This window comes from Periophthalmus magnuspinnatus, chromosome 16 (genome assembly GCF_009829125.3).
Source record: "Periophthalmus magnuspinnatus isolate fPerMag1 chromosome 16, fPerMag1.2.pri, whole genome shotgun sequence".
In the NCBI taxonomy this organism is placed as follows: domain Eukaryota; kingdom Metazoa; phylum Chordata; class Actinopteri; order Gobiiformes; family Gobiidae; genus Periophthalmus; species Periophthalmus magnuspinnatus.
In genome coordinates, this window is record NC_047141.1 from 31,127,986 (window position 1) to 31,155,747 (window position 27,762).

Sequence of the window (27,762 nt, forward strand, 5' to 3'; positions counted from 1 at the left end):
ATGTACCATGTTCCAGGTTTAAACTGCACAAAACTGAAACACTGATTCAGCACCAAAAACATCTGAGGAAAAGAGTGTTTGTATCAGAGCGAAGTGTTAAATGAGGTCAAGAACTTTAGAAACCGCTGAGTACAAAACAATAACACGTCAGGGCCCTGCGTGTGTCATTCTAAAGAACTACACACTTTACTGTGGTCCTGGTGTGGACCTGATTTAGTCCTGAATCGGAGACCAGCCCTGGTTTTAGACTAGATTTAGAACTGGTTTAGTCCAGTGTGGTCCTTATTCGGCCCTGGTTTATTCATGGTTCATTCACCTTTTAGACCTGCTTTAGTCCTGGTTTAGTCCTGGTTTAGTCCTGCTTTAGTCCTGCTTTAGTCCTGCTTTAGTCCTGCTTTAGTCCTGCTTTAGTCTTGCTTTAGTCCTGCTTTAGTCCTGGTTTAGTCCTGCTTTAGTCCTGCTTTAGTCCTGGTTTAGTCCTGCTTTAGTCCTGCTTTAGTCCTGCTTTAGTCCTGGTTTAGTCCTGGTATAGTCCTGGTTTAGTCCTGCTTTAGTCCTGGTTTAGTCCTGCTTTAGTCCTGGTTTAGTCCTGGTTTAGTCCCGGTTTAGTCCTGGTTTCGTCCTGCTTTAGTCCTGCTTTAGCCTGGTTTGACCCTTTTTAGTCCTGTTTTAGTCCTGGTTTAGCCTGGTTTGACCTTGATAGTCCTGCTTTAGTCCTGTTTGAATCGTGTTTTATTGCTCTTATAACCTGCGTTTTGTGCGTCGTCCTGACAGTTTAGTCCAGATTTAGTCCAGATTTAGTCCAGATTTAGTCCAGATTTAGTCCAGATTTAGTCCAGATTTAGCCCAGATTTAGTCCAGATTTAGTCCAGATTTCATTGTGTCTCAGTGTCACTTTAGGCCCAGTTTAGTTTTGTCTCTTGACCTTCATTAAAAACACACAATTAGCATAAACATTTAAAGCTCAGATATTTCACAAAACTGACTCTTATCATAAACAGACCTGGAAAACATCATAAAATGGTTCTTTTAATTCTAAATCCATGTTCTGTGACGGAAAAAGCCGTGGACCTCGGTTTAAACTTTTCTGTAAATATTCGTCAAAGTGCTGAATGATGGAAACTTAGTAAATATTTAGCAAAGTCATAGTCATTCCGTTCCTGATATAACGACACAGAAACTCATACCAGTGCAGTTCTTTTTGCATTTTATCTCAGACAGTTATAATAAATGATTGCACACGGCGCTAATACAGTCTCTGCTGATGCGTTTTACTGGCAGCAGGAGACGCAGATCATGAAAACGCTCCACACTTCAGTTTCACTTTGGTCAGAGCAGATACAAAAACATGACACTCTTTTTTCCAATACAGCTCTGGGTTTGTTTACATGAGATTCAATATCACGACAGGTTTTCTCATCTCTGGAGTCGTGGATGTAAACACAGGTCACGTCTTCATATATGTATAAAGATGTGTTATTTATTTTAAAGTCGTGCAGTTTCTCTGAAGTTCAGTGGAGCTGCTGGTCTCAGTGGAAATGTTAGAGTTCTGTCTGCAATATTTCACATTACAGCATTAAATAAACTGGAATGATGAATGATTTATATAACGACAAGAGACAAAACACAATATGATAAATATAATGTCAGAGGGAGGCATGACTAGTAAAATAAACAAATAAAAAAGCTTAAACACTGTTAGATTCTACAGAGATGATCAGATGTTACTTTTTTGTAGTGAGATAATATAGTGAGATTATATTAGTTTATTTAAAACAGAAAATCTTTTATGAATTTTAAGCAGCATTTCTTTTTTAAGCAGCATTTCTCATTTTATATATATAAATAGTATTTTATGTATTGGACAGGTTCAGTATGACGATGTTATTAATTAAAAATATATATATATTTATTAATAATACATTCAGAGACTTCTTATACTCTAAAATTGTTGGTCTTGTTTAAAAATTCACACATTTAGTTGTTTTCAGAGTAAAAATAAATAAATAAAAAATTGTACGGCTTTCACGGAAATACATTTTAAAATCTGTGACTTTTTTGGCTCTCTCCTGACCCCTGACCCCCTGGATGAATCCTCCTGTGTGAGTCAACATTTATTTCTCTCCTTCTTCCTTCTTTTTTCTTTCTGTATTTCTTTTTTCATTGTTTCTTTCTTTTTTAAATTTATAATGATTTTTTTTTTTTTTTTTTTTTGCTCAGTTGATTTGACATTACGGTCCCCGCGCGTTGCATTGTGGGCACAAACAAACATGGCGGCGATGACAACAGGCGCGTCCTTAGTCGTATTTTTGTGATAATATCGTGTAAAAATTCATCATTCACATTTATTTTGGAGGAGAAATAAACGCGACTCGCAGCCGTTTGAAAAAGGTAAATGTCACTTTAGCTCATCTGAGGCTGAGCTATGTCGAAGCTAATGCTAACATGCTAACACCGGGGTCAATGTGTCTCATATGTTATTAAAGCTAATGCTAACATGCTAACACCGGGGTCACTGCTGAAAGCTCATGTTATTGTTCATGTTTTGTTTTTCTTTCTCCCTGACCCCCTCCTACTCCTCTCTTTACCTCCCTCTCTTCTCTCTCTGTCTCTCTATTTCTCTGTCTCTCTCCTAGCATCCTCTCTTCTTTCCCTTGTGCTCTTCCCTCCCTTTCTCCCCTCCCTTCCCTCTCTTTCTCTTCCTCTCCCTCTACTCATTCTTTCACTCTTCTCTCTAACATCATCATCTCTTTTCTCCTTCTTTCTCTCCCTCTACCCCCTTCTTTCCCTCTCTCTTTCCACCTTTCTCCCTCCTTCCATCCCCCACTCTCTCTTTCTTACTCTTCTCCCTCTCTGTCTCTCTGTCTCTCCTAGCACCCTCATTTCTTTTCTCACCCCTCCATTTACTTTTTTCTCTCCCTCTGTCCATGCCCCCATTTTCTCTCTCTCTCCTTCCATCCCCTACTTTCTGTCTTTCCCACTCTTCTTCCCTCTCTGTGTCTCTCGCCTTCTCTTTCTCGCTCTGCTAGCATCCTCTATTCTTCCCTCCCACTCTTCCCTTCCCTCTCTTTGTCTTTCTCTTCCTCTACCCCCTTCTTTCCCTCTCTCTTTCTGTTTCTCTCCCCTTCCCTCTCCCTCTCTTTACCCTCTTTCCCTCTCTTCTTCCCTCTTTCTTTCTCCGTCTCTCTCTTCTTGTTCACACTTTAGTTTATCGTGTTTATTTACTCTTTTCTCACAGGTTTTCGTTAAAGATGTCTCTGTTTGGATGTTTTCTGAGGGCGTCTCTTCAGTCGGCTGAGTCTCTGCTTCACACTGTCAGGAACTTTTCTACAGGTAAAAAAAAACAACCAAAAAAACATCAAAGTTAGATTCATTTAGAGCCGTAATAATCCCCCTGTTCTCTGGACTTTTTGACTCTGTTCTCTAAAAACAAATGACTTCAAAACATAAACATAACACGCACTAAAGAGTCGCTGAAATTAGACAGTCTAGACATTTATCACTTTATTCACGTGTGATGCAAAATACACACTTCTCAAATTCAGGAACGATACTAACAGCAAGTGCAGAGTGGAAATCCCTCTGTGTGACGTTAAACAGAGTGTAACATTTAACCAAGGCAAATAAAACAATTCCATAATCTCATCATTTCAGTGCTCAATATTTAAAAATCTTTACCAGTGAGGGCATCATTTTTGATATGCATGACAAAAAATGTGAAATGATTTTAAATTTAATCTTTGTTATGGGTAAATTCTTTATCCACAATTGCAGATTCTTAAAAACCAAACCATCCTTCCTCACATTTCATAAAGAACTGTCTTTTTTTTTCTAATCTGTGAGTTTTATGGAGAAGAAAGATGCTATAAAACTTAAAAATGTAATAGATGATCTAAATCCTATGGACAATCCTCTAGTATTGTGCACTTAATGTTTTGTATTATTATGTACTTATTAATTAATTCATAAATTTTTTCTGCATTTCTGTGTAATACTTTGTCTGTTCTGACTATTAATTGTCGAAGTTTTCTACTATGCCTCAAATGTTGTAAACCTTTATTATTAATTCATAAAAACTAATAATACATTTCATCTCTGTGGTGCACCAGCAGATAGAGTTCTTGCGCCCTCTTGTGGTGCAACGATACATTTCATAATAGGTTTGATGCATTATAGGCAGGGCTGGGCGTTATGGGGGAGGAAAAATAATCACCTTTTTTTTCTGATATTGCTCGATCTCAACTTTCAATTATATTTCGTGGCGTCTTAGTCTAAAAACAAAATTGAAATTTTTTTTTTTTGTATTAATAAAAACAAAAAATTCAGTTGGGTGAAAAGTTTCGCTGCTCATCCAAACCTCTTCTTCAGTTCTGGGCATGTTGCTTGTGGCTGATTGTGAGGTTTATGTTCAGAAAATCAGTAATATTTGTTAAACTGTCCCTTTACAAAACAAATAACGCTCCAAACAAATGCTTTTACTGACAGAGGACTGGCTGACGACCTCTCCATTCAAAAACCGACGATTAGACACGACTCTCTCTCCATTAATTGTCTAAACCTTAATTATAGGACTATAAAAATAGGATACTGTGAGCTAAATTACACCAGATTAAAAATAGGTTCATCTAGAGGCAATAATTAGAGGCTGGAGTTCTGTTGTTTACCAAATAAATACTGAAATACGCGTTTTGACTAGCTGATTTTATATATTTCAAAAAGGATTTAAAGTGACATTTTTGGACTTAAGTTTTAATTTTACATCCAATTCATATTTGCGTGAACTTCAATCAACATTTAAAGGTATTTTTTTAGTACATTTCTAAAAAAAATATCACCTGATTGTCAACGTTGGGATAAAACAACCGTCCTCACTCACCAAATACCAAATCTGTTGAACAAAAGTGTTTTTAGAAGCTTTAATTTTGCACAATTTAACTCCAGGCTTTTATTTTCTTTGTAAAAAAAATCTGCTAAATGCGCCAATCTTGACGTGAAGTGTTTTTTGTTGATCGCTAATTTGTTCTTTTACCAGGTGTCCGCTGCAACATTCGAATGCACGCGATCCCAGAGTATAAAACAACAGACCGATGGACAGAAAAGAGGAGCATGTTCGGGGTTTATGACAACATAGGCATCTTAGGTAAACGTCCAAACAAGAAAATCCTGTTGTGTTTTTCGTCAAAGCTTTGGACAGACTTTAATACGCGTTTTTATTCACACAGGGGATTTTAAGGCCCATCCCCGGGACCTCATTCTGGCCCCCTGCTGGTTGAAAGGATTCAGAGGTAACGAACTGCAGCGGCTCATTAGGAAAAAGAGGATGGTGGGAGACAGGATGATGACTCAGGACCGACACGACCTGGAAAAGAGGATTCGCTTCTTGTATCGACGCTTTAACCGTTACGGCAAACACAGATAAACACACACACACACACACACCCGGCAAACACAGATAAACAAACAAACAAACAAACACACGCACACACACCGCCGCCACAACTGTTTCTGTATCACGTGTCATTCTCTGAACTCGCTGTAATTGTGAATTATGTCAACAGTTTATTTTATTAAATGGTGTTATTGTTTCATAACAGAAGATTCTCCTGGTTATGTTCTTCCTGACAGACACGACCTACAGACACGACCTACAGAGACGACCTACAGACACAAACTACAGACAAAGCCTACACACAACCTAGAGACACACAACCTATACACACAACCTACACACACAGCCTACTGACACAACCTACAGACACAGTATAGAGACAAAACCTACAGGCACAACTGACAGACACACAGCCTACAGACATAACCTACAGACACGACCTTCAAAGACGACCTACAGACACAAACTACAGACAAAACCTACAGACACAACCTAGAGACACTCAACCTACACACAGCCTACACACACAGTATAGAGACGACCTACAGGCACAACTGACAGACACACAGCCTACAGACACAACCTACACACAACCTTGAGACACTCAACCTACACACAGCCTACAGACACAGTATAGAGACAAGACCTACAGGCACAACTGACAGACACACAGCCTACAGACACAACCTACAGAGACAACCAAGAGACACAAAACTACACACACAGCCTACAGTTTATTATCACTGTACAGTTGTAAGATTCTAGAAACATTTCCAACATTTGTCATATTATTGTGTTAATAATAAGGACAATATTTTAGGTGTAAAACTGAGACATTCAGGTAAATGTGCCTCATGTCCAGTTATTTGTCCTTCTTGGCACCGATCCATAAGTGAAAACCCTACAGTAAAAAACCTACAGTTAAACCCTACAGTAAAAAACCTACAGTAAAAAACCTACAGTAAACCCTACAGTTAAACCTACAGTAAAGTGCTCCTCTTTTCCACAGGGGTCACGTGCTCCTGATCTGCACTAAATCTGTCACAAATTAAAAAAACACATTTCCAAACCTCTGATCAGAATAATCCCGGTTTATCTCAGGTTTGTCCCGGGGCAATGTGAGGTCAGGATGAACTGAAACATAAAACGAGCTTTTACTCCTGAAACATGAGCCCGGAGCAGCCCGGGACGTCCCGGGACAGGCCGAGCGGAAACACTCTCACTACCGCAGTGTGTCGGGCCTATCCCGCACTGAACTGCAGTACTGCACAGTGTGGATGGAGAGCAGGAGGGGGCAGGAGGGGGCAGGGGGAGGCAGGGGGAGGGAGGGGGACTGCGCTGAGGCTGAAGCAGCAGAGAAGCAGCAGACGCATCACTGCAGAGGCTCAGAGCTGAAGCACTTTACGGCTGAAAGAGGAGAGAGCAGCAGGACTCTGGAGCAGTAGGACTCTGGAGCAGTAGGACTCTGGAGCAGTAGGACTCTGGAGCAGTAGGACTCTGGAGCAGTAGGACTCTGGAGCAGTAGGACTCTGGGCTCATGGACCTGTGTCTCTGTTTGGACTCTTCAGCATCGCCTCTTTAACACAAACAAAGTGCTGATTGAGCCGCAGGCTGCGCACTGCTTCAGTCCCGCTTCAGTCGCGCGTTTGGCTCATATGGATGTGACTTCAGCTCAGTGGCTCTTTTTTACTTGTGCTCAGTGAATTATTCAGCGCGTCTCCACAGACTCTCTTCACTTTGGAGAAAGAGGCTGTGCCAGGACCCTCCCTCGTGTTTCTGTCACTTCTGGAGCGCTGCGTAAAAGCTTCAGCAGCTTCAGCTCTTTCTGCTTCAGCGGTTTCTGCTTCTGCTGTGCTCGTGCCGTGACTCTTCACAGCTGCATAGAGGATGTGAGTATTCTGCGCATTTTCCTCCGCATCTTTGTCATAAACAGATGTAAAGTCTCGCGCAGATGCGTCAGTGTGAGTCACGTGGTGCTGCTGCTGATTCTGCTGACGCCAGCGAATCTCTCAGCTTCACTAAATAAATAAATAATGATCAAACACTCAAGGTTTGTGCACCAAGAACAACTGAAATATGTCCATAGACTTCAGTGTTTCCAGCCCTTTGCCACAGTAGAACCTGAAGCACTGCCCTGTCTAAGGCCAAAGCTCTGGACAGTTTAACCCTTTCCTCTTTTCACTGCCTCAGCATCTTTAATGAACCGTGTTTGTGTCAAACAGAAGTCAAATATGTGACTGTCACTTTATGTAACTGTCTAAAGTTGAACACATCTGCTCTGGTCTCAGGTCTGCCCCAGATGCCGCTGCCCCGGCCGGAGCCCCCGGAGCTCCTGGAGCGCCCGGTGCTGAAGGAGCCCCGGGAGGAGGCCCTCCCGCCCCTCCCAACACCAGCAGCAACCGCCGCCTGCAGCAAACACAGGCCCAAGTGGAGGAGGTCAGTCACGCCCAGAAACTGTGACATCACAACATAAATGTGTAAAAACACAAACTATGATCAGAATAAAGTTTAACAGCAAAGATTCACTCACAGCAGATTTTAATAAACAGAATCTGTGTCTGTCACACGGAGAAACTGCAGTGTCATAACAGGCCAAAGTATGAGAGTGCACAGAGTAATTCAAGTAAATTTACAGAAACTGCATATGGTATTTACTAAAGATGGAAAGAGACACATTTCCCAGGTCGGGTTTTTGAGACGACACATCATGACATCATTTGTAATAAATACACAATGACATCACAGTTCATGATTTATTTAAATTTGTGCTTCTCAAAGAGAAACTCACCTGCTGTTTTTGTGCCAAATGTAAACACAAATCTTCTCTTTTTTCACATCCTTGTGTATCTTGTGATATTGTTGTCTCTTTATTCATGCTTGTTTTCCCTGTGTGTCGTGGGCAGGTGGTGGATATTATGCGAGTGAACGTGGACAAGGTTTTGGAAAGGGACCAGAAGCTTTCGGAGCTGGATGACAGAGCAGACGCTCTCCAGGCCGGAGCCTCCCAGTTCGAAAGCTGCGCCGCTAAACTAAAGAACAAATACTGGTGGAAGAACTGCAAGGTGAGCACATCCAGCCCATGCATCAAACTGGAGCCTGAGCCGTGCAGGATTATGAGGTGAAGCTGCAGAGGCTGAGCCCGTGTGAGACTCAAACTCCTCTGGTGTCTGCACATTTCACTGCAGCTCAGATATGAGCCGAGTTTTGAATTCATTTATTCCACTTTTGGTTTTTTGTCCTTGTTTAGAGCTAATGTAGCAATTATATAGTCATTTTAGTCCTGTTTTAGTCCTGTTTTAGTCCTGGTTTAGACCTGTTTTAGTCCTGGTTTAGTCCTGTTTTAGTCCTGGTTTAGTCCTGGTTTAGTCCTGGCTTAGACCTGGTTTAGTCCTGGTTTAGACCTGTTTTAGTCCTTGTTTAGACCTGGTTTAGTCCTGGTTTAGTCCTGGTTTAGTCCTGGTTTAGTCCTGGTTTAGACCTTGTTTAGTCCTGTTTTAGTCCTGGTTTAGACCTGTTTTAGTCCTGGTTTAGACCTGTTTTAGTCCTGGTTTAGACCTGTTTTAGTCCTTGTTTAGACCTTTTTTAGTCCTGGCTTAGACCTGTTTTAGTCCTGGTTTAGCCCTAGTTTAGCCCTAGTTTAGTCCTGGTTTAGTCCTTGTTTAGTCCTGGTTTAGATCTCGTATTTTGTGTAAAAAGTTTGAGAACCACAGGTGTGATAAAGATGCACTGTGTAACTTTTCTGGTTGAGACTAGTACGCCACTTGCTTCACGGAGATGTTTTTTGGATTGCTTGAAATGTTCCACACTATGGCATTATATTTGTTTTTTAATTCATTAAACATTTTGGAATTACTCAAAACACAAAACAAAAACCTGTAACTTATTTCCATGGAGAGACATAAGTTTAAAGCTGTGAAACAAAACAATAAACATCTCCATGGAGACAAGCAGGTCACGAACCCTCTACAGGAGAAAGTTACACAGTGAACCTTTAATAAACACAGGTCCTGAGCAGTAGTGACACATTTGAAGCCCGTGCAGTGAACGTGGCTCTTACTCGTGTGTTTTCTCCTCAGATGATGATCATGATGGGGATCATCGGAGTCATCGTCGTTGGCATCATTTTCCGTGAGTCATTACCATTAGACCTGCTGATTTATTGATGAGTCTGAGGTTTTATTGATTTGCTGGAACTGATTGATAATCGTTAGGAGCATTTCTAGGTTATTTTTTAAAACAGTTTCCCTCTTTGTTACGTTTAGTCCTCACATGTGCTGTAGTTTCTCTGTTGAGATGTGGTAGATATGGCACTAGGTTTGTAAAAAAAACCTCATCTAAACCCAGATGTTAATTGATAAAATTTGTGTTAAAGCTACACGCTAACTTGAACAAAAATCAGTACTGAAATACATCACATAAATATGAAGATTGGACCTTTCCTGAATAGATTTAAAATGATCTTTATCCCAAATCAGACCTAACACAAGACAATGTGGAAATATTAAACAAAATGCCATTATTTCTATTGAAAAAACCTAATATTGAGTTTGAAATTTCTGTATCGTGACAAAACAATTCGGAACAGTAAAGACAGTATTGAAACTAGATGGTCATTTGATACTTAATTAGGATAGAATTTGATCTTTCCTCACTAGAATTTGAATAATCCCCATGTAAAACCACAATGTTGAAAAAAAATCTTAAAGAAACCATTGTGTATTGTCGTAATAAAACTGAAACCTACTGAAACCTAAGCTTAAAATGTGCACGTCCAGGGCCGGCTCAGTCTATATGCAGAGTAAACAGCTGCTTAGGGCCCCGAGGCCACCAGAGGGCCCCCAAGAGCCCATACATTTATATTGAAAATGATGATTGGAAAGTTATTTTTGGAAACTAAACAGTGCCTGAGTGTTTATACTAGTCTAAATATCCTCTTAATGATTAGATGTGTTTTATTTCCAGTATCTAAATATGCTTCGCCTGCATTTCTTCTTGAGTCGGGATTAAAAACCTGACGTTATGTCCAGATCACTACTTAGTACTTCTTGAGTTATGATTTTGAAGTAAATGTACCTTTGCTTAAGTACATCTTTTGGGTACACTATGCAATCCAGCATTTTATAGCAGAAAGAATGAAATGTAATCCCTTTTTAGTCAATTGGAACACATTAAAATGCACCGGAAATCAGGAAAAAATGTTTAAAATTAAAACAATTTTCTGAGGTGACCCCCCCGTCCTTCCATGTTTTTATACTGTTATACTCTGGCCATTGTTTGCTATTGAGATGATGTAATCGTCTTGATGTAATCATCGTCTTAATTTTGTCAAATATAAATACGTGGCAGTGAAGTGGTGAGGGCCCCAACTGCAAATTTTGCTTAGGGCCCCCTGAAAGCTATGGCTGGCCCTGTGTGTGTCGTGACAAGACTATATGGCACAGTAAGTGTAGTGATGAAGTATCGATACTAAAAATCACATAGGTATAGGCAAAATTGGATCTTTTCTGTCTAGATTTCTTACAATTCACATTATATAACACAAGACCACATGGGAATTTAAAAGATTGTTTCATTTTATATTGAAAAAACATTATAACCTCTAAAGAAACCATTTGCTTATTGTCATTTTAGCGCTGAAACCTGAGTTTAAAATGTGTGTATTGTGTTAACACTATATGGTACAGAAGGTATAGCAATAAAACTACTCATTTAAACAAGTATTTATAATAAAAATCACTTAGGTATAGGCAAAATTGGATCTTTTCTGACTAGATTTCTTTATATAACACAAGACGACATGGCAGTTTAAAAGATTGTGTTTCATTTTATTTTGAAAAACCAGTATAACCTCTAAAGAAACCACTTGTTTTTTCATTTTAGTGCTGAAACCTGAGTTTAAAATGTGTGTATTGTGTTAACACTATATGGTACAGAAGGTATAGCAATAAAACTACTCATTTAAACAAGTATTTATAATAAAAATCACTTAGGTATAGGCAAAATTGGATCTTTTCTGACTAGATTTCTTTATATAACACAAGACGACATGGCAGTTTAAAAGACTGTGTTTCATTTTATTTTGAAAAAACAGTATAACCTCTAAAGAAACCACTTGTTTTTTCATTTTAGTGCTGAAACCTGAGTTTGAAATGTGCGTATCGTGACTCTGGTACAGTGGGAGTGCCAGAGGTTACTTTGCGTTCCAGCCTGATGCAGAGCCAGCTCCATTAAACTAATAGCTTCCTCTCTCTCCTTCATTTGCAGTGTACTTCTTCTACTGAGCCCCGACGTCAATATAGATAGATATGGACTTAAGAATGATGAGAGGGGGAGAAAAAAAACAACCAAGCACTGCTCTTCATCAAAACATGACCCCCTCCCTTTACAACAATAGTGTTAATGTGTCCCCCTCGTCCACACTGAAGTCTGTCCTGTCTCTGCACCTTATGTATAACTGAAGGACAAACCAGACTGAGCCAAGAGGAAGGCAGGACACTGTAAGTCTGGTCCATCGAGCCAACACTGTACAGTCTGCACCCAAGTCTGATCAGAGGGACTTTTTGAGCAGCGTTCATTTGTAAATCCAACCATTTTCAACATTTCATACTAACCTTTTGTCACCGCAGTAGCTTTTGCCAGTCACTAACATTGTGTTCAGCTGTAATATTGTTTTGACGTGTATTTGTGATCCACTGTAGGTAAATATACTTCACTTTTTTTGTTCAAACTATTTATTTTCTAGACACTGGTTCAGTTCGTAAGACAAAAAGGAGCTCAGTAGTGTTAAAATATAAAGTAGTTTGATTCAAAGAGAGCCAAAGGGTGCGTGGGTTTGTAGATATAGATGCAAATGAGAGATTATTGTTGCTGTTTTGGAGTGGAAGCGTGTGGTGAGAGAGCAGCCCAAACAGACAATCTCCTACACTCTCACACAAGTTTGACTCTGTCCCGAGCAGAGACCCAGCCATAGACAAATGAATGTCTAGAGTTACATAAACTAAGCATGTGTAGTATCTGAGGTTGTTTAAGTTCATTTTAATGTCCAGTAGAGGGCGCCCACGAATTACTGTCCACGCGTAAAATGACTTGTGATTCATTGGAGTAGATTCGACACGGTTCTATTTAAAAGTTTTCGTGATGTAGAATATTTTACCAGTTTTTACACTTTTCTGACAGGTTACACAACAACTTTTAAACCAGAAATAAATTTGTAAAATAAGTTGACTCAAATCCTCTTCAACGTTTGTCGAATAAAGACGCTCGGAAACATAATTGGTTAAGACCGTTATTTTAATAGAGCCATGATTAAAACGTAGAAGAAGTCAAACCCGGAAGTGACTAACGTAAAGTAAACAAAGCTAAACATGTAAAAACTAGTGAAATTATGGGGTAACACGTTGTAATAACTACAAAATTTACAGCTTTAGTCAAACATGAACGACGACTTAATTCATAATCAACAAATAGTTTATAAAGAATGAGTCAGACGTGGTAAAACGTAATGAAAGAGTTTGGTTTAGGGCATTATTATGTAGTTAGCAAGGATGGGACAGTAAATAATATAGTTTATCATGATTAAAAAAAAAAAAAAAAGGTAGATAATTTTATATAATCGTTAATAAAGATAATCTCAATCATTGTCTCACCAGAATGTGAAGAAAAAAGCTACAAATCCATAATGTTCTTGGCTTGATTGTAGTTGTTTTCACTGATAACAAAGTGCAATTATATAAAAGTTGTTTAAACATGGAATTAGGTCTATATATAATATTAAAATTATAATTATTCATATCCATAATATTTTTAAACTGTCAGCAGCTTTAATAATTATAGTGATGTACTGGTATAAGTCATTGTTCATGTGTTATTAAGACTAAGGTGTAGTTATTATTATAAAGTGTTACCAATAAGGAAAATATTGTGAATTTAAGTCATTTTAACTATTCTTGTAATTCATTTTTTCGGTGTAGTAGACCAGGTTGTCGAATGAACTGTTCTTAACTTGCATGGCAGACGTGTCCATACTTTTGCCTTTTAATACTTTGTGTCTTTCTTCCATTTCTGAACCTAACTGCCGTTCTTCTCATTGTGGTTTACCTTAAAAAGATGTGTATACTGTTACTTAATAACTGCTGCTTATGCAACAAATAATGCACCAGGATCTGCCCCTCCTACGTTTAGCTTTTTAAGAAATCGCTGCATTTAAAATAACTGTAAAAACACGTCACATTATGCTCCTGATGATGTCAAGGATTGAGCTGTTGAAAATGTATTTTTGTCATTTCAGTTTAAACGTTGGATTTTGAGGATTTGTAAAGTTAAAGAATTATGAACAAAATGCCAAAAACATAGATAGTGTAGATACTTTGGCAAAACTTTGAGACATGTGACCTGAACTTGAAATGCAAAACAGATGCATGCTACTACTCTGCTGATGCCAATAAAGAACCACAAAAAGCAACAGTCTCTTTGTCATCTTTATTATTATTCAAGTTCTGTTCAAATCTGTGTGCAATGTTACAGCAGTGAGACATCGAGAATGTTTTGTACTTTTTCAAAATAAAGTACAACTATGTACAAAAAGACAGTGGTGTAATGTAACAAAGTAAAAGTAGTAAAGTACTGTACTTAAAAATAGGTATCTGTACTTTTGTCTCCACTAGGCAAGGCAAGGCAAGTTTATTCGTACAGCACAATTTGTACACAAAGTAATTCAAAGTGCGTTAAAGACACTACATGTCCCTCCTCCCAGTGGGACATGCCCAGAACACCTCCCCAGGGAAGCGTCCAGGAGGCCTCCTGAACAGATGTCCAAGCCTCAGCTGCTCCTCTTGATGTGGAGGAGCAGCGGCTCTACTCCGAGCTCCTCCTGTGTCTGAGCTCCTCAACCTAATGAGCCCAGCCACCCTGCGGAGGAAACCCATTTCGGACACTTATATCCGTGAGCTTTGCCTTTGGACTCAGCTCCTTCTTTACCACGACAGTCCAACGCAGTGACTGCATCACTGCAGATGCTGCACCGAGGCAGCGCGCTTATTTATTTATTGGTATCCTTTTGTTTGCAGATGTTGCAGAGAGCAGTGTCTGCAAACAAAAGTATACAAATAAAAACAGCTGGAAAAATGATTGATTTAATTTTTTTCTGCTGAACAAAATTCAGCACAAATCTGTATCAAAGTCACTAGACCTCAAAGTACATTTTAAACAGGTTTACTTTTACTTAAGTAGATCATTTTCATGTGACAGTTTTACTTTATTTGTTTTCTCCGTTATCTGTACTTTTACTTATGTACCAAAAGTGAGTAATTCTTCCACCACTGCCTAAAGATAAAATTAAAACATTTCAAGAAAACATCAACATTTAAAGGTGCATTATGTAACTTGCTTGTCTCCATGGAGATGTTATTGCTTGACCTGGAGTGTTCCATAGTATTGCATTAATCTATCTCGCCTTTATTCAAGTAAATGTGTTTTTATGGCTCAAAAATACCTTGAAAAAAAATGCATTCTTACTCTGAGCCCCCTCTCCAGAGATCTTACCTGTAACTTAGCCCTTTCTACAAAGATAGATAAATTTAATGCCATACTGTGGAACAACAGGCAAACTATTGACATCTCCATGGAGACAAGCGGATAGCGGTCCCTCCTCCAGAAAAGTTACATTTTGTTAGGCTCATAGCATAATAGCTCAATTTATTTTTAAAGCTTTTTGGGAAAATCCAAAAATAAACTCATTTGTCAAAAATGAATAATAAACGACTGGAGCGGTTTGTGTTTTCTGGGCTGTAAAAATCATTTTTTAGGTTTGGCCTAAAATTACGTAAGCAGTTATGAGACTATGAGGCTGGAAATGTATTACATTAAGTTAAATATCTACATCCCAAAACGTCACCAAATCAAGTAACGAACAAGAGCTGCAAAAGTAAAGTCAACATTTTATAAAACAGTTTAAAGGGCCGATATTACACAAAACTGACTCTTGTAGATTTAAGTCATGTTCTAATGCTGTTACCTCCTGAAAAACAGACCTGGAGTTGTGTTTTGTTTCATTCACACATGTTTGAGTAACTTTTTATTATTAGTCTGTAACATCTCCAAAGCTCTAAACTCTCTGTTCCACCTTGTGACGTCATGAAGAGGTAGTTTTTAAATTAACAGCCACGTTTTTACCTTTAGTTCAGTGGAGATTGGGCAATTCCAGGACTGAAATCATCCAAATGATTCTAGTGAAGGTGTGTGGAGTTTAACCTCTTGAGACCCGAGCTCTTGCAAGACTTTATTTGCAAAAACTATTAAGTGCCTGAACACACACATTTTTTCTGAGTGTAAAAAAACGAAATGAGAAGCAATTGTGCCTCTAGGAACAATGTGTCTCATTTGAAGTGCTACTGACAGGTGCAGGAAGACATATGCCTCTAAATAAAAAATAAAAATTAAATTAAATTAAAAACAAAAATTAAAAAAAATAAAAAATAAAAAAATAAAAATTAAATTAAATTAAAAATAAAAATTAAATTAAAAATAAAAATTAAATTAAAAAAATAATTAAAAAAATACAATAAAAAATAAAATAAAAATACATTAAAATAAAAATAAATATTCTAAACTCTTAAAAATAATCAAAATTGAACATATTCTTGTTGCTGTTCTTCTAAAAATTTGCACTGTGGCCTAAACAACCCAAAATGTGTTTGATGAGGACGCCAGGTCTCAGGAGTTTAAAAACACAGTGGAGCACTTCCTGTATCACCACATGATGACATCACAAGGTGGAACAGAGTGTTTTCAGTTTGAGAGAAGAACTCAGCCTAAATCTGCAGGGTTTGTGTGTTAAACATGTGAATGAAGCAAAACACAGCTCCAGGTCTGTTTGTGATGAGGAAACAACATTAGAACAGATCAGAAAACAGCATAATTCAGGCTCTTTAAATAGTGCAAAGTCCAGTCAAAGTTACACAGTGCTCTGAGTTCTTACTTCATGACCTGAAGGAAGAAAAGCACAGTGATGATGAGGAAACCCAGGATCCACCAGTAAGAATCTGTAAAACAATGAGAACAGATGAGACACAGATATACGAGGAGGATTTTATAAACGCATCTTATGTTTTATCAATTTTAAAGAAAGCCTGTTTTTCAGTATTTATCCATTGGAAGTTTGGGGTACGTTCTGTTGAGGAAGAAGTACGTACATTTTGTTACTTATGTAAAAGTACAGATACCGGAGCAAAAAAAAAAAAAAAAAAACTCAAGGAAAAGTATAAGTATCACATGAAAAAATCCACTTAAGTAAAAATATTAAAGTGTTTGTTTTCTGGGGTTTTTATTTGGTTTTTATTTCACTATTGTGTCTGTAAATCAGGATATGAACATTAATAACAGACAAATCAGGCGCCTTCTTTCCCCGAGGTCGCTCCCACTAGCGTTAGCAACAGGTTTGATTGACAGTGTTGATAAGCTAACCCAGCTTTAACAGCCTTGCTCCTGATTGGCTCTTTGGTTGCTATGATACAGGAACTCGGCTCCAAATTTGCCTCAGTAACACGTACAAGGACAAGAGATGGAGTTTTAGACAAGAATTTCAAAAAGAAAAAGGGGTTGCATCTAATTTGAATAATATACTAAACAGTTCACAGGAGGAGTTACTAAAATTGGAAGCAAAACTTGTTAAAACGCTAATCATAAATGCATGTTTTGTCAATAAAGACATATATACATTCAGAAATACTCAGATTTGTAAATATTAAATACATTTTAACTGTTCAAAACTACGAATTCCACTGATTTACTAGTATGTACTCCAAATAGGTCCAGCTTGGTGTATTTATTTTATTTTTTTCAGATATTTATTGGTGGATTGGTGGGAAAACGAAAGAATTCCTGCTACCCGCCATTAAACGAAACAAAAACACTGTACTACAACAGAAATCTGTATTTTAACAATATTACCGTGATTTTAGCTGTTTCCCATCTGTTTTAAATATAACTGACCCACAGAATATTGTGAAACTAAGCAAAACCCGGAAATACACACCTGGCTCTGGCATTTCCACCATGACGCTGACAGAAAGGGGCGTGTCCAGAGCCGGGTGGGACACAGTGCAGGTGATCTTTGTCCCAGGTGAGACGGTGGGCGGGACGTTCAGCTGAGACGAGACTGAGAACGTGCCGTCGCCATGACTACGGTGAGCGGACAGAGACGGCTTTCCGGGAAACGCGACGGGCTCGGAGTCGTCCGGGCCGAGGGAAAACCACTCTATCTGCAAAAAACGTATAAAATAACGTCATTAATTATCGAGGAAAGGGAGATTTATTTAAGTTAAAGTCGTAAGAGTCATCAAGGAGCACGTCCGGCCAGTGAGCATCTGGACAGGAGTCTTTGGCAGCGTGAGAAAGTGCCTACCTCAGCGTCCAGAGGGTAGTATTTACTGCTGTAGCAAACCAGAGTCTTAGCTGATTTTAAAACCAGTTTGTCTTCTGAAAGTGAAACCTCAGGTAGTTCTAAAACAAAAAGAAGGGAAAAAAAACATAAGCATAATCATTTTACAAGTAATAGATTGTGTTTACGCTCTAGAAACTGATGGTGTTGTTGTTCTTAGCTCATGTCGACCTTGAGAAAGTAATGTATACTTTAATTTATTCATGTTTGGACTTTTGGACTGGTACAAAACGCTGCTGCCAGGATTTTGACAGGTACAAGGAGGCGCGAGCACATTACACCCGTCCTCGCTTCTCTTCACGAGCTACCACATCGACGCTAGCCGCTACAGGAGCAATATTATGTTGATATCGTGATTTAATACCAAAATGACGAGTCTGACAGCAGCAGGTACAGAGAGAGGGGACACAGTTTTTCAATAGAAAGTGAATTGGAGCCAGAGTCGATTTAGCAGAAAGCGCATCGATGATCACTTCCTGTTTGGAAAGTGGCGGCTAACAGGTTAGCTATGTCCATTTATATGTACAGTCTATGCTGGCTCCCCATTAGGCTTCATATTGATTTTAAGATTTTACTTTTAACTTATAAATGTTTAAATTGTGCAGCACTTAGCTCTCACACACATCCAGAGCAGAATCACAAACTTAAATGCTTTAAAATCATTCCTTAAAACTTGTTTATATTCACAGGCTTTTGGCAAATTTATCTCTGCTTTTAATAATGTGTAATTTTGTATTGCTTGTATTAATTGACTTCTGTGTAAAGCATTTTGTAACAGACTAATAATAAAAGATTGAAACATGTGTAAATGAAATAAAACAACTGCAGGCAACAGCTGTTTAGAAAAGTGCTATTATTTATTTATTTAGTATTTTTTTTAATTTATTTTTATTTTTTTGATTTATTTTTTATTTATTTATTTTTTATTTATTTATTTTTATTTATTATTATTATTTATGTATTTATTTATTTATTTATTTTTTACTTATTATATATTTTTTATTATTGTTTCAGATGGAGAGCACATAACACTATTTTAGATTTCCTGATTTTAAAAGAAATATCCAAACCTCTGATCCACAGATGTTGGACCTTATCATTATTTATAAGTAACTGATTGAATAAACTATTTTAATCTTATGGCTTCATGTCAGTCGTGCATTTGATGTTGAATCATTCTCCTCTTTCTGAAGCTCATCTAAAAATCAATTTCACTTTTTTGTTTATTTATACTGACAGAGAATATGTCCAACTTTGTGCCAGTTTTTGTTTCACTTGGACAGACCCAGTATTTACAGAAGCATTAATCATAAACATCTGCAGCTGACATTAAATAGTGTGAAAATCCACCATAGAATTCTAATTTTAAAGGGTCATATCACGCTATTTTTTTATGGTCTAATGTTGTTTCCTCATCAGAAACAGACCTTTTTTTGTTTCATTTTCACATGTTTGAGTAACACTTTATCATTATAACATGACTTAAAGCTCACAAGAGTCAGTTTTGTGTAATCCAAGACCTTTAAACAATAGGAAATCAGAAATGCTGCGCTCTCGTAATGTAGTTTTCATTATTATTTCAGAATAAAGTGTTACTCACTGATGACGTTGAGCAGCATGACCTGTTGTGCGTGGAACTTCCCGATGGAGACTGCGCAGATGTAGGTGCCCTCGTCCTCCACCTTCAGGTCGCTCAGAGTCAGAGACGCGTTTCCCTCAGACACCACCTGCTCAGCACTGACCCACGCCCCCCTCCGCTCTGCGTGGACTGGACAAAGAACACGGAGAAGTATTTTTTGAGTTTTCTGTGAGTAAAACACATTAAAGCGCCAACGTTGCACTGTTTTCTGATCTGTTCTAATGTTTCCACGTCACAAACAGGCCTGGAGTCACATGTTTAACACACAAACCCTGTATATTTAGGCTGAGTTCTTTCCTCAAACTGAAAACACTCTGTTCCACCTTGTGATGTCATCATGTGGCGATACAGGAAGTGCTCCACTGTGTTTTTAAACTCCACACATCTTCATTTATAGAATCATTTGGATCATTTCAGCTCCTGGAATTGCCACTTATCTCTACTGAGCTAAAGGTAAAAGGAGCTGTTCACTTGAAAAAACTACCACTTGATGACATCATAAGGTGGAACAGAGCGTTTTGAGCTTTGGAGATGTAAACAGACTGATAATAAAGTGTTACTCAAACATCTCCAGGTCTGTTTTTTAGGAGAAAACAGCATTAGAACATGACTTAAAGCTCACAAAAGTCTATAATATTCCAGTGTTGCACATAACCAATCCATCTCTATGAAGAATGTGTCAAAGTATGGCTTTAATTTTCTATTTTCATGAAACTGTGCATGTTCGGAAAGTTGCCAATGTTTAAATTCATTCTTTACACATTCAAAAAAACCTCTTGGATGACAGGTGAAGCAGCTTTTATTCCGACAAATCCGACTTCAGATAACAGCCTGTAAAATCTCTCAGTTATTGAATCAAACCGGGGATCTTCCAGCTGTGAGGCAGTGTGTAAACCACTGTGCCACTGTGCATCTTGCAGTTTGAATAACAAATAGTGTCATATACAAGTACAGAGTTTAAGTTTCAAGTTATTTGCAGGATAAAAACATATTCATTCATTCAAAACAGACAAAAAAAAACCCCATATACCGATACTCACTGACGGGACCTTGCGTGTCTTCCAGGCTGGTCTTCAGTCCCAGGATCTTGCGCCCCCTCCCGCGGTGCTGGACCCTCCACGTGACCTGGACGTCCGGAGCCAGAGGCGGGTCCTGCTGTTTGAAGCCACAGGGCAGCTGCACCTCGTCCCGCAGGACTCCAGACAGAGACTTCACATGAGAGAAGACGACCATCGCCACTGAGGAACATTAGAAAATATAAGATAAGACAGAACTTTAGTGATCAGCTCCACGTCCAGGTTCCACAATACGGCATTAAACGTGTCTCAGCTCCACGGAGTAAAGCAGGAGACGCCGCCAGACCAAGTTACAGGTGTGTTCTGTGGAGAAGGGACCCTGCTCGTGGTAAGAATGCATGTTTTTTCTAGGTATTATGTGGTAAAAATAACACTTTTTAAAAAACACTGTTAGGGCGCTTGGTCTCTAGCTCCTCCTACAGGCAGATCTGTGTCCCTGCGGCTGATCTCTCTGCGTATACAAGCTTTGACATACTCCTGGTGTCCTCCTCTCAAACTGGCGTCTGATTTGCTCCTGGTGTGACATCCCAGAGTCTGGCCACTCCTTAATAGACATTCCAAAAAAAATGAACGGGCAAAATCCATGTCTTAGCTGCATAAACGCCTGACATTTTTTCATAAGAAGTGCTGTAAAAACCTAACCCTAAGTACAATCTGCATAATCTCTTCTATAAATACTGATTATTGTTCAAATATGTATTATAAAGTGTTTCTGCGCTGACCTGATAGTTTTTTCATTGTTTTCTTGCATAAAAGTGACTCAAAAGTACATTCGTTTTTATATTTTTCTTCTACTTAAACTGGTATAACACATTTTTTTTGATGCAGCAAAGGAAAAATAAGGATGGAAAAGGTGTAAAATAGAGGTAGTTGTGTGAAAAAGGGGCAAAAGTACAGGCTGATGCTTCTTTTAACATGATTTTTTAGGGATTATGTGGAGTTTTGTATGAATTGGTCATAAAATCTGCTCTGAACTTCATCTAAGTCACAACAATAGAAAAAAAACACAGTCTGCTTAAAATAATACTACACAAACAAACACAACTACACAATTTTGCACCACTTCTCTTCACAAAACTTCAGTGTAGGAATGTTCTTGGGATGTCTGGTGTGAATCGCTGTCTCGGAGAAGTCATTAGTTCGTTAGTTCATGTTATATTCAATAAAAACACAAAACATCTTCAGACATCTTACCCTCAGACTGCACAGTTCCAGACGGGCTGAGAGGTAAACCTAATCTGCTGTGTCGTTGGGTTATTTGTTCCACTTTTATGGTTCGTAGGATGAGTGAGGTGCTGAAGTCCTCCCCGTCCACGCTCACCGACACCATGAAGAAGGCTTGGTCTGCACTTTTCCGGGACGGGTCGGGAGAGAAGGGGCTCAGCTCACACATGACCTCCTTCCCGTTACAGTCGGCGTGGAGCAAGACGTCCGAGTTTGGAATATCAGGAGAAGACACTGCCACAGAGGAAACGGGGAGAAGAAGAAGAATGAGTTGTGTTTATGTGATGTCAAGTTTAGTTCAGAGTTGCCCCTTAGTCCACTTCTTTATTCAGTCCATGATCTAAACCACATGTGTCAAACTCAAGGCCCACGTGCCAAATGTGGCCCGCTATCTCATTTTATATGGCCCACAACAAGGTAAATTAAAAGGTATGACGGTCTTAAAATGTCAGTTTATCAGGATAAAGCAAGTTATACAGCCATATTTCTACACGTCTATGGAAATACATATGCAATATTTGTAAATTTAATCAGTAATAAATACAGAAAGTTTATGAAGAAGTTAAAAAAGTAGTTACATTTATTTTACGATATGTCTGGCCCTTTAAGAGTGGCCATTTTCCTGATGTTGCCCTCGGTGAAAAAGTGTTTGACACCCCTGATCTAAACTGTCCAAAAAATGTGTTTGCTCCTGCATTTTGGATGGAATTTTGTGTATTTTTCTTAAACTGACACTTGATTGATGTAAAACTATGGTTGATATTTACCACAGATGCCAGATAATCCCACTAAACAAAGTCATGATCAGAAAAAAAACTAAAAAACTGCCATAACAAACCTGTAGCTTCGATGATGAGGACGTCTGGGATGATCACTCTGGGCGGGACAAACGGCGTGAGGCCTTCCAGTGATTGGTCAGGACCCGCGGGTACATCCCTCAGGACGAGTGTAGCGGCAGAACGACTGAACCCGCCTGCACCCATCCCTCCATCTCCTCCACCGTGAGCGGCACCGTCCTCCACCAGGACGCAGGACAAAACCACATCAGCCACAGCTGGAACATCGTCCGCTGTGAAAGAACAATGCACTTTATCAGGTCACATGACAAGTACAAGAGTAAGAGATGAGCGCAGGAGCAGGGTGTGAGGTTTACAATGTTAAAGCTGAATAGTGTAGTACAGTGTAGTACAGTATAGTATAGTATGGTACAGTACAGTACAGTATAGTATAGAGAAGGTTTCAAAAGTGGTCATCTGTACGGAGTGTGTGTGTGTGTGTGTGTGTGTGTATGTATGTGTGTGTATTTGTGCGTGTGTGTATGTGTGTATTTGTGTGTGTGTATGCATATGTGTGCATGTGTGTATGTATATGTATGTGTGTGTATGTGTACATATGTGTGTGTATTTGTGCGTGTGTGTGTGTATGTGTGCATGTGTGTATGTATATGTATGTGTGTGGATGCAGACTGAGTGACAGTGTGTGGAGGAAGCAGGAGAGTGCAGTGTTCAGAACCTGGACTGTGCATTTGTACAGCTCAGATCTTACTCCACAAACACATAGACTCTTAGAAATGTAGAATGCTCATTTTCAGAACCTGTTTTGTCTTGACTTTGCACAGATATAGGCCTGTAGAAACACATCAGGCTGCAATGACATATAACGAGACTAAACTATAGGCGCTGTGCTATTTTGTACTATTTTTGACATCACAGTCCACAACATTAACAGGACAAGACCTAAACCACCACTATAGTCCAGTAAATACCCCTCTCTCTTACCATAAGCATGTATCACAGAATATCCAAGCAAAACTACTAAAAACATCCTTATTAGTTTGTGTGAAGCGTCAGTGCAGCTCCACAAGACCAAAAGTGAAATTATGAAAATTCACTTTCACTTTTGATTTTAAAAGTGGGCGTGCATGTGTTTAGTGAGTAAATCAACTTTTACAATCCATAAACAGATTGTAGCCCAATGATGCGGTTCATAATTGTAAGAAAAACTGTAATTTAATCAAATTTATTGGTGCTGCGTGCCTCAGTTTTGCGCATGCGCGTAAGGTAGGCTCAATGAACCTGACAGAAGCACGTGACCAAATGTGACGGTGTGAAATGGGGTCACTTTTTTGTTTTTATTTATTTATTTATTTTTATTTTTTAATGTATTTATTTATTCATTATTAAACGTTATAATTTCAAAAACCCGTAGAGATAATAACATACATACAAATAAACAAACAACAAACAAGAACACAGCTTCTGTAAGGCACAAAAAAGGAGCGCAACAAACCCAGACTGCAAAACCAAAATTAAAACAAAAGGACCCGAGTCATGAAATACAACAATTTCCTTGGCACAGACAGATTTAAACAATTTCAGGGAAGAGTGGAATAGTTTAAAATCATTCATACAATGTAAAATCAGGGGGTAAAGTCTCTCCATTTACAACAGTAAATATGGTAATTGGCCAGTAGGGAAATAATATTCAGCGTCAGTTACATTTCTTTCCACATCGTTCACAAAATATAAACAATGATTATGATTTTGAGCCATAATCAATCTCTAACTCACGCCAGAATTTCTTGGACACGGGATAAGTAAGAAAGAGGGTCACTTTGTGTTTGTTCAGGTCAATTTCTCTCCAAACTGCAGGGAAGTGTGACGTTTTGGAGTTCGCGCACACAGGCACCCGTAGTTACTGCGTCATTACGCACGTACGTAAGGTGAGCGGGAGCGACGTGCATTTAAAAAAGACTAGCATCAAAACTGTTCTTAAAAATGATCACTTGTCAAGCCTCCAGACTCCAGAATATAACAAAGTGTCAGAAAACAACAGGGAAAGAGAAAATGGTACAGTTTCAAACACCACAGAACCTGAGTTTGCATGGAAATCTGGCGGAAAATTGGAGAAACTGGATTCAACACTTCAAACTTTATTGCACAACTGGTGACACTGCTGAAAAACTGCAGGAGAAGAGGTAATACAAGTAAATAACACGTTTCACTTCGCAGAGGCTGAAAAACACAAAACCGCCGTGCTGAAAAATAAGTTTCAAGACTATTGTGAACCACGAAAAAACGTAAATACAGCACATGTTCTTCAGCAGAACACATAGACAAGGAGAGAGCAAAGATACATGGCACTGATGTGAAGAAAAAAGCTCAAGACTGAATTTGGAGCTTTACATGGGCTGTGATGGAAGAGTGTGGCATAAGAAACCATCAAGTGAGGGGCAGACTGTTACAGAAGCAGATCTGACTTTAGACAAAGCTGTGGATATATGTGAGATCACAAACTGCCAAGACAAAGAACTGACAGAAGAAGTGAACAAGGTGAGAACAGTCAGGACAAAAGACACTAGCAGTAGACAAAAAACAGGTAAGTTTGAACAAAAAGAGACACACAGTAACAGATGTGGATATAAACATGGAACAAACTGCCCTGCGTGTGGTCAGACATGTTTGTATGTCATAAGAAGAATCATTTCATCAACATGTGTAGAGGACCAGCGTAAACAGTATGGAAAGAAAGTTCACACTGTTGAACAAAGTGAAAATAAAACTGAAATGTTTCTGGGGACACTCAACGTGGAGAAATGGAGTCCACTGACACAAGCCAAGCACAAAACAAGGACAGAAAAATTCAATATATAGAATAAAGTTGTGGCATTCAAGCTGGACATGGAGGCACTGAGACTCAGGGACAAGCTCAAAATAACCAAGACAAAACTTGTTCCTTTTAGTCACAAGGTGGCAGCGTTGGGCAAGAAATCACTGACATTTGAGTATAAAGGCCAAATACACAAGATTGAGTTTGAAATCACAAAAGAAGATGTTTCAGCTATTCTTGGAGTGGCTACCTGCTGAAAGTTAGGCTCATTGAAAAGAATGTATGAAGTCACAAAAGAGCACAATATTCTGAATTGGTTTGGATTGGGGTGTTTCAGCGCTGCATGGAGAGATTGGAGAGAATGAGAGTGAGAGCAAAGCAGACAGTCAACAGAGTGAGTCAATAGTATGGTCACTGTTGTCACACCAAAGAAAGTACGTATCTGCATGGACCCCAAAGATTTAAATAAGATTTAAATCAATTTATTAAACATGAGCACTACCCTTTACTCAATGTGAAGAAGTTGTATCTCGCAGGGTTTTGGCAGATTAAACTTGATGAGGAAAGTTTAAAGCTCTGTACTTTCAATACCCCCATTGAAAGATACTGGTTCTTGTGTCTACTGATGGTATCTCATCGACACCAGAAGTGTTTTAGAGGGATATCGCACAAATGATTGAGGATTTAGATGGTGTTGTCAACATCATCAATGACTTACTGGTGTGGGGAGACTAAACAAGAGCATAATCAAAGACTAAAAACACTGTTGAATAGAGCAAGAGAATACAATTTGAAACTCAACAAAACAAGTGTTTCATTAGGACAAAAGAGATGAAGCACATTGGACATACACTCACAGACCATGGGTTGAAACTGGATGAAGAAAAGGTGAGTGGTGACACAGGTACCTCCTCCACAGGACACACAAGAACTGTGAAGATTCTTGGATATGATTCAGTATCTTGTCAAGATCATACCAAACCTACCAGATATCAGTGCACTCCTGAGAAAGCTGCTTGGAGAAAACAACAAGAAAGTTTTGAACAACTAAAACAGCTTGTCATCAATGCTCCTACACTCAAATACTACGACATCAATAAACCCATCACTCTTTCGGTGGACACGAGTTCTGAAGGAACAGGAGCCGTCTTACTGCTGGATGGACAACCTGTGGTGTACGGATCAAGAGTGCGCACTGACTGTGAACAAAGGTACGTGCAGATTGAAAAGGAGCTACTTGCTATTGTTTATGGCTGTGAAAGTCTAATCAATTTGCTTATATGAAAGACATTCAAGTGGACCACAAGTCACTGGAGAGCATTTTCAAAAAGTCACTTCACCAGGCTCCCATGAGGCTGCAAAGAATGCTCCTGAGGCTTCAGAGGTACAGCTTAAAGAGAATGTACAAACCTGTTAAAGAACTTTACATAGCAGACACCTTTAGCAAAGCTTTTTTCAGAGAATAAAAAAGATGATTTACTCGTAAAAGAGTTAGATGTAAAGTTGGTCACACAGCAACTACTAGTGTCCGAAGAAAAACTAGTCAAGTTTCAAAAATCTACTGCGGAAGACACAGAAATGCAGTTACTAAAGGACATGATACTGAACAGTTGGCCAAATGAAAGGTGTGCAGTACCAAAAGACATTTTGCCATACTGGACATTTAAAGATGAGGTCACAAACACCTCTGGACTAATGTTTAAAGCTGCTAACAGTATTGTCCCTGTGCAGCTAAGACAAGAAATGCTGGAGAAAATTCACGAGTCACATTTAGGAGTGGTTAAGTGTAAAGAGACAGCCAGAGACATTTTGTATTGGCCAAACATGTCAGCGCACAGTGAGCAAACGATGTTACAGTGTGCAGTGTGCAACCAACACAGAAACGGTAATCCAAGAGAACCACTGTTTTCATATCCACTACTCAACACGTCATGGGTGAAAGTAGGCACTGATCTGTTTCACTACAATGGATCTGAGTTTCTTCTGTGTGTGGACTACTTTTCGAAGTTTCCAGAGCTCATGAAACTAAAGGACACTACTAGCCACAATGTCGTACTAGCTATTAAGTCAATGTTTGCCAGGCGTGGTATACCTGATGTGCTAATATCAGATGCCAGTGCTGAGTTCAAAGAGTTTGCAGAAAACTGGGAGTTCAGACATGTCGCTTCCAGTCCCACACATGCTCGGTCCAGTAGACAGGCTGAAAAAACAGTACAGACTAAAAAAATCTGATGAAAAAAACTGAGTACAGCAAAGGTGATCCCTACGTTTCACTTTTGGAGTACAGGAATCCGAGATACTGAGAGTAATGGACTGTAAAAATTGTGTTTTCAGTAAATACAAGCCTCAGTTGAAATGGTTATTGCGAACAGTTCTAAATTATGTAACA

The 27,762-nt window shown here is 38.9% G+C and overlaps 3 protein-coding genes across 3 annotated transcripts; 2 read left to right on the forward strand and 1 right to left on the reverse strand.

Annotated features, from left to right (window-relative positions):
* Positions 1–2,256: 2,256 nt before the first annotated feature.
* Positions 2,257–5,589, forward strand: mrpl51 (mitochondrial ribosomal protein L51). Its single transcript, XM_033981243.2, has 4 exons — positions 2,257–2,391; positions 3,239–3,333; positions 5,033–5,140; positions 5,223–5,589. Exons 2-4 carry the CDS (start codon positions 3,252–3,254, stop codon positions 5,417–5,419), a joined length of 387 nt encoding a protein of 128 aa, XP_033837134.1. The 5' UTR covers positions 2,257–2,391; positions 3,239–3,251; the 3' UTR covers positions 5,420–5,589.
* A 1,127-nt stretch (positions 5,590–6,716) lies between these two features.
* On the forward strand, positions 6,717–13,850 carry vamp1b (vesicle associated membrane protein 1b). Its single transcript, XM_033981245.2, has 5 exons — positions 6,717–7,278; positions 7,678–7,825; positions 8,293–8,451; positions 9,466–9,517; positions 11,654–13,850. Coding segments are annotated over exons 1-5 (378 nt in total). The 5' UTR covers positions 6,717–7,276; the 3' UTR covers positions 11,671–13,850.
* Positions 13,851–16,051: 2,201 nt separating this feature from the next.
* Positions 16,052–23,634, reverse strand: tapbpl (TAP binding protein like). The gene is made up of 8 exons (XM_033981140.2): positions 23,543–23,634; positions 22,603–22,833; positions 21,735–21,998; positions 20,505–20,702; positions 19,426–19,593; positions 17,790–17,887; positions 17,421–17,646; positions 16,052–16,428 (listed from the first exon to the last, which is right to left on the reverse strand). Exons 1-8 carry the CDS (start codon positions 23,586–23,588, stop codon positions 16,361–16,363), a joined length of 1,299 nt encoding a protein of 432 aa, XP_033837031.1. The 5' UTR covers positions 23,589–23,634; the 3' UTR covers positions 16,052–16,360.
* Between the last annotated feature and the right edge of the window lie 4,128 nt (positions 23,635–27,762).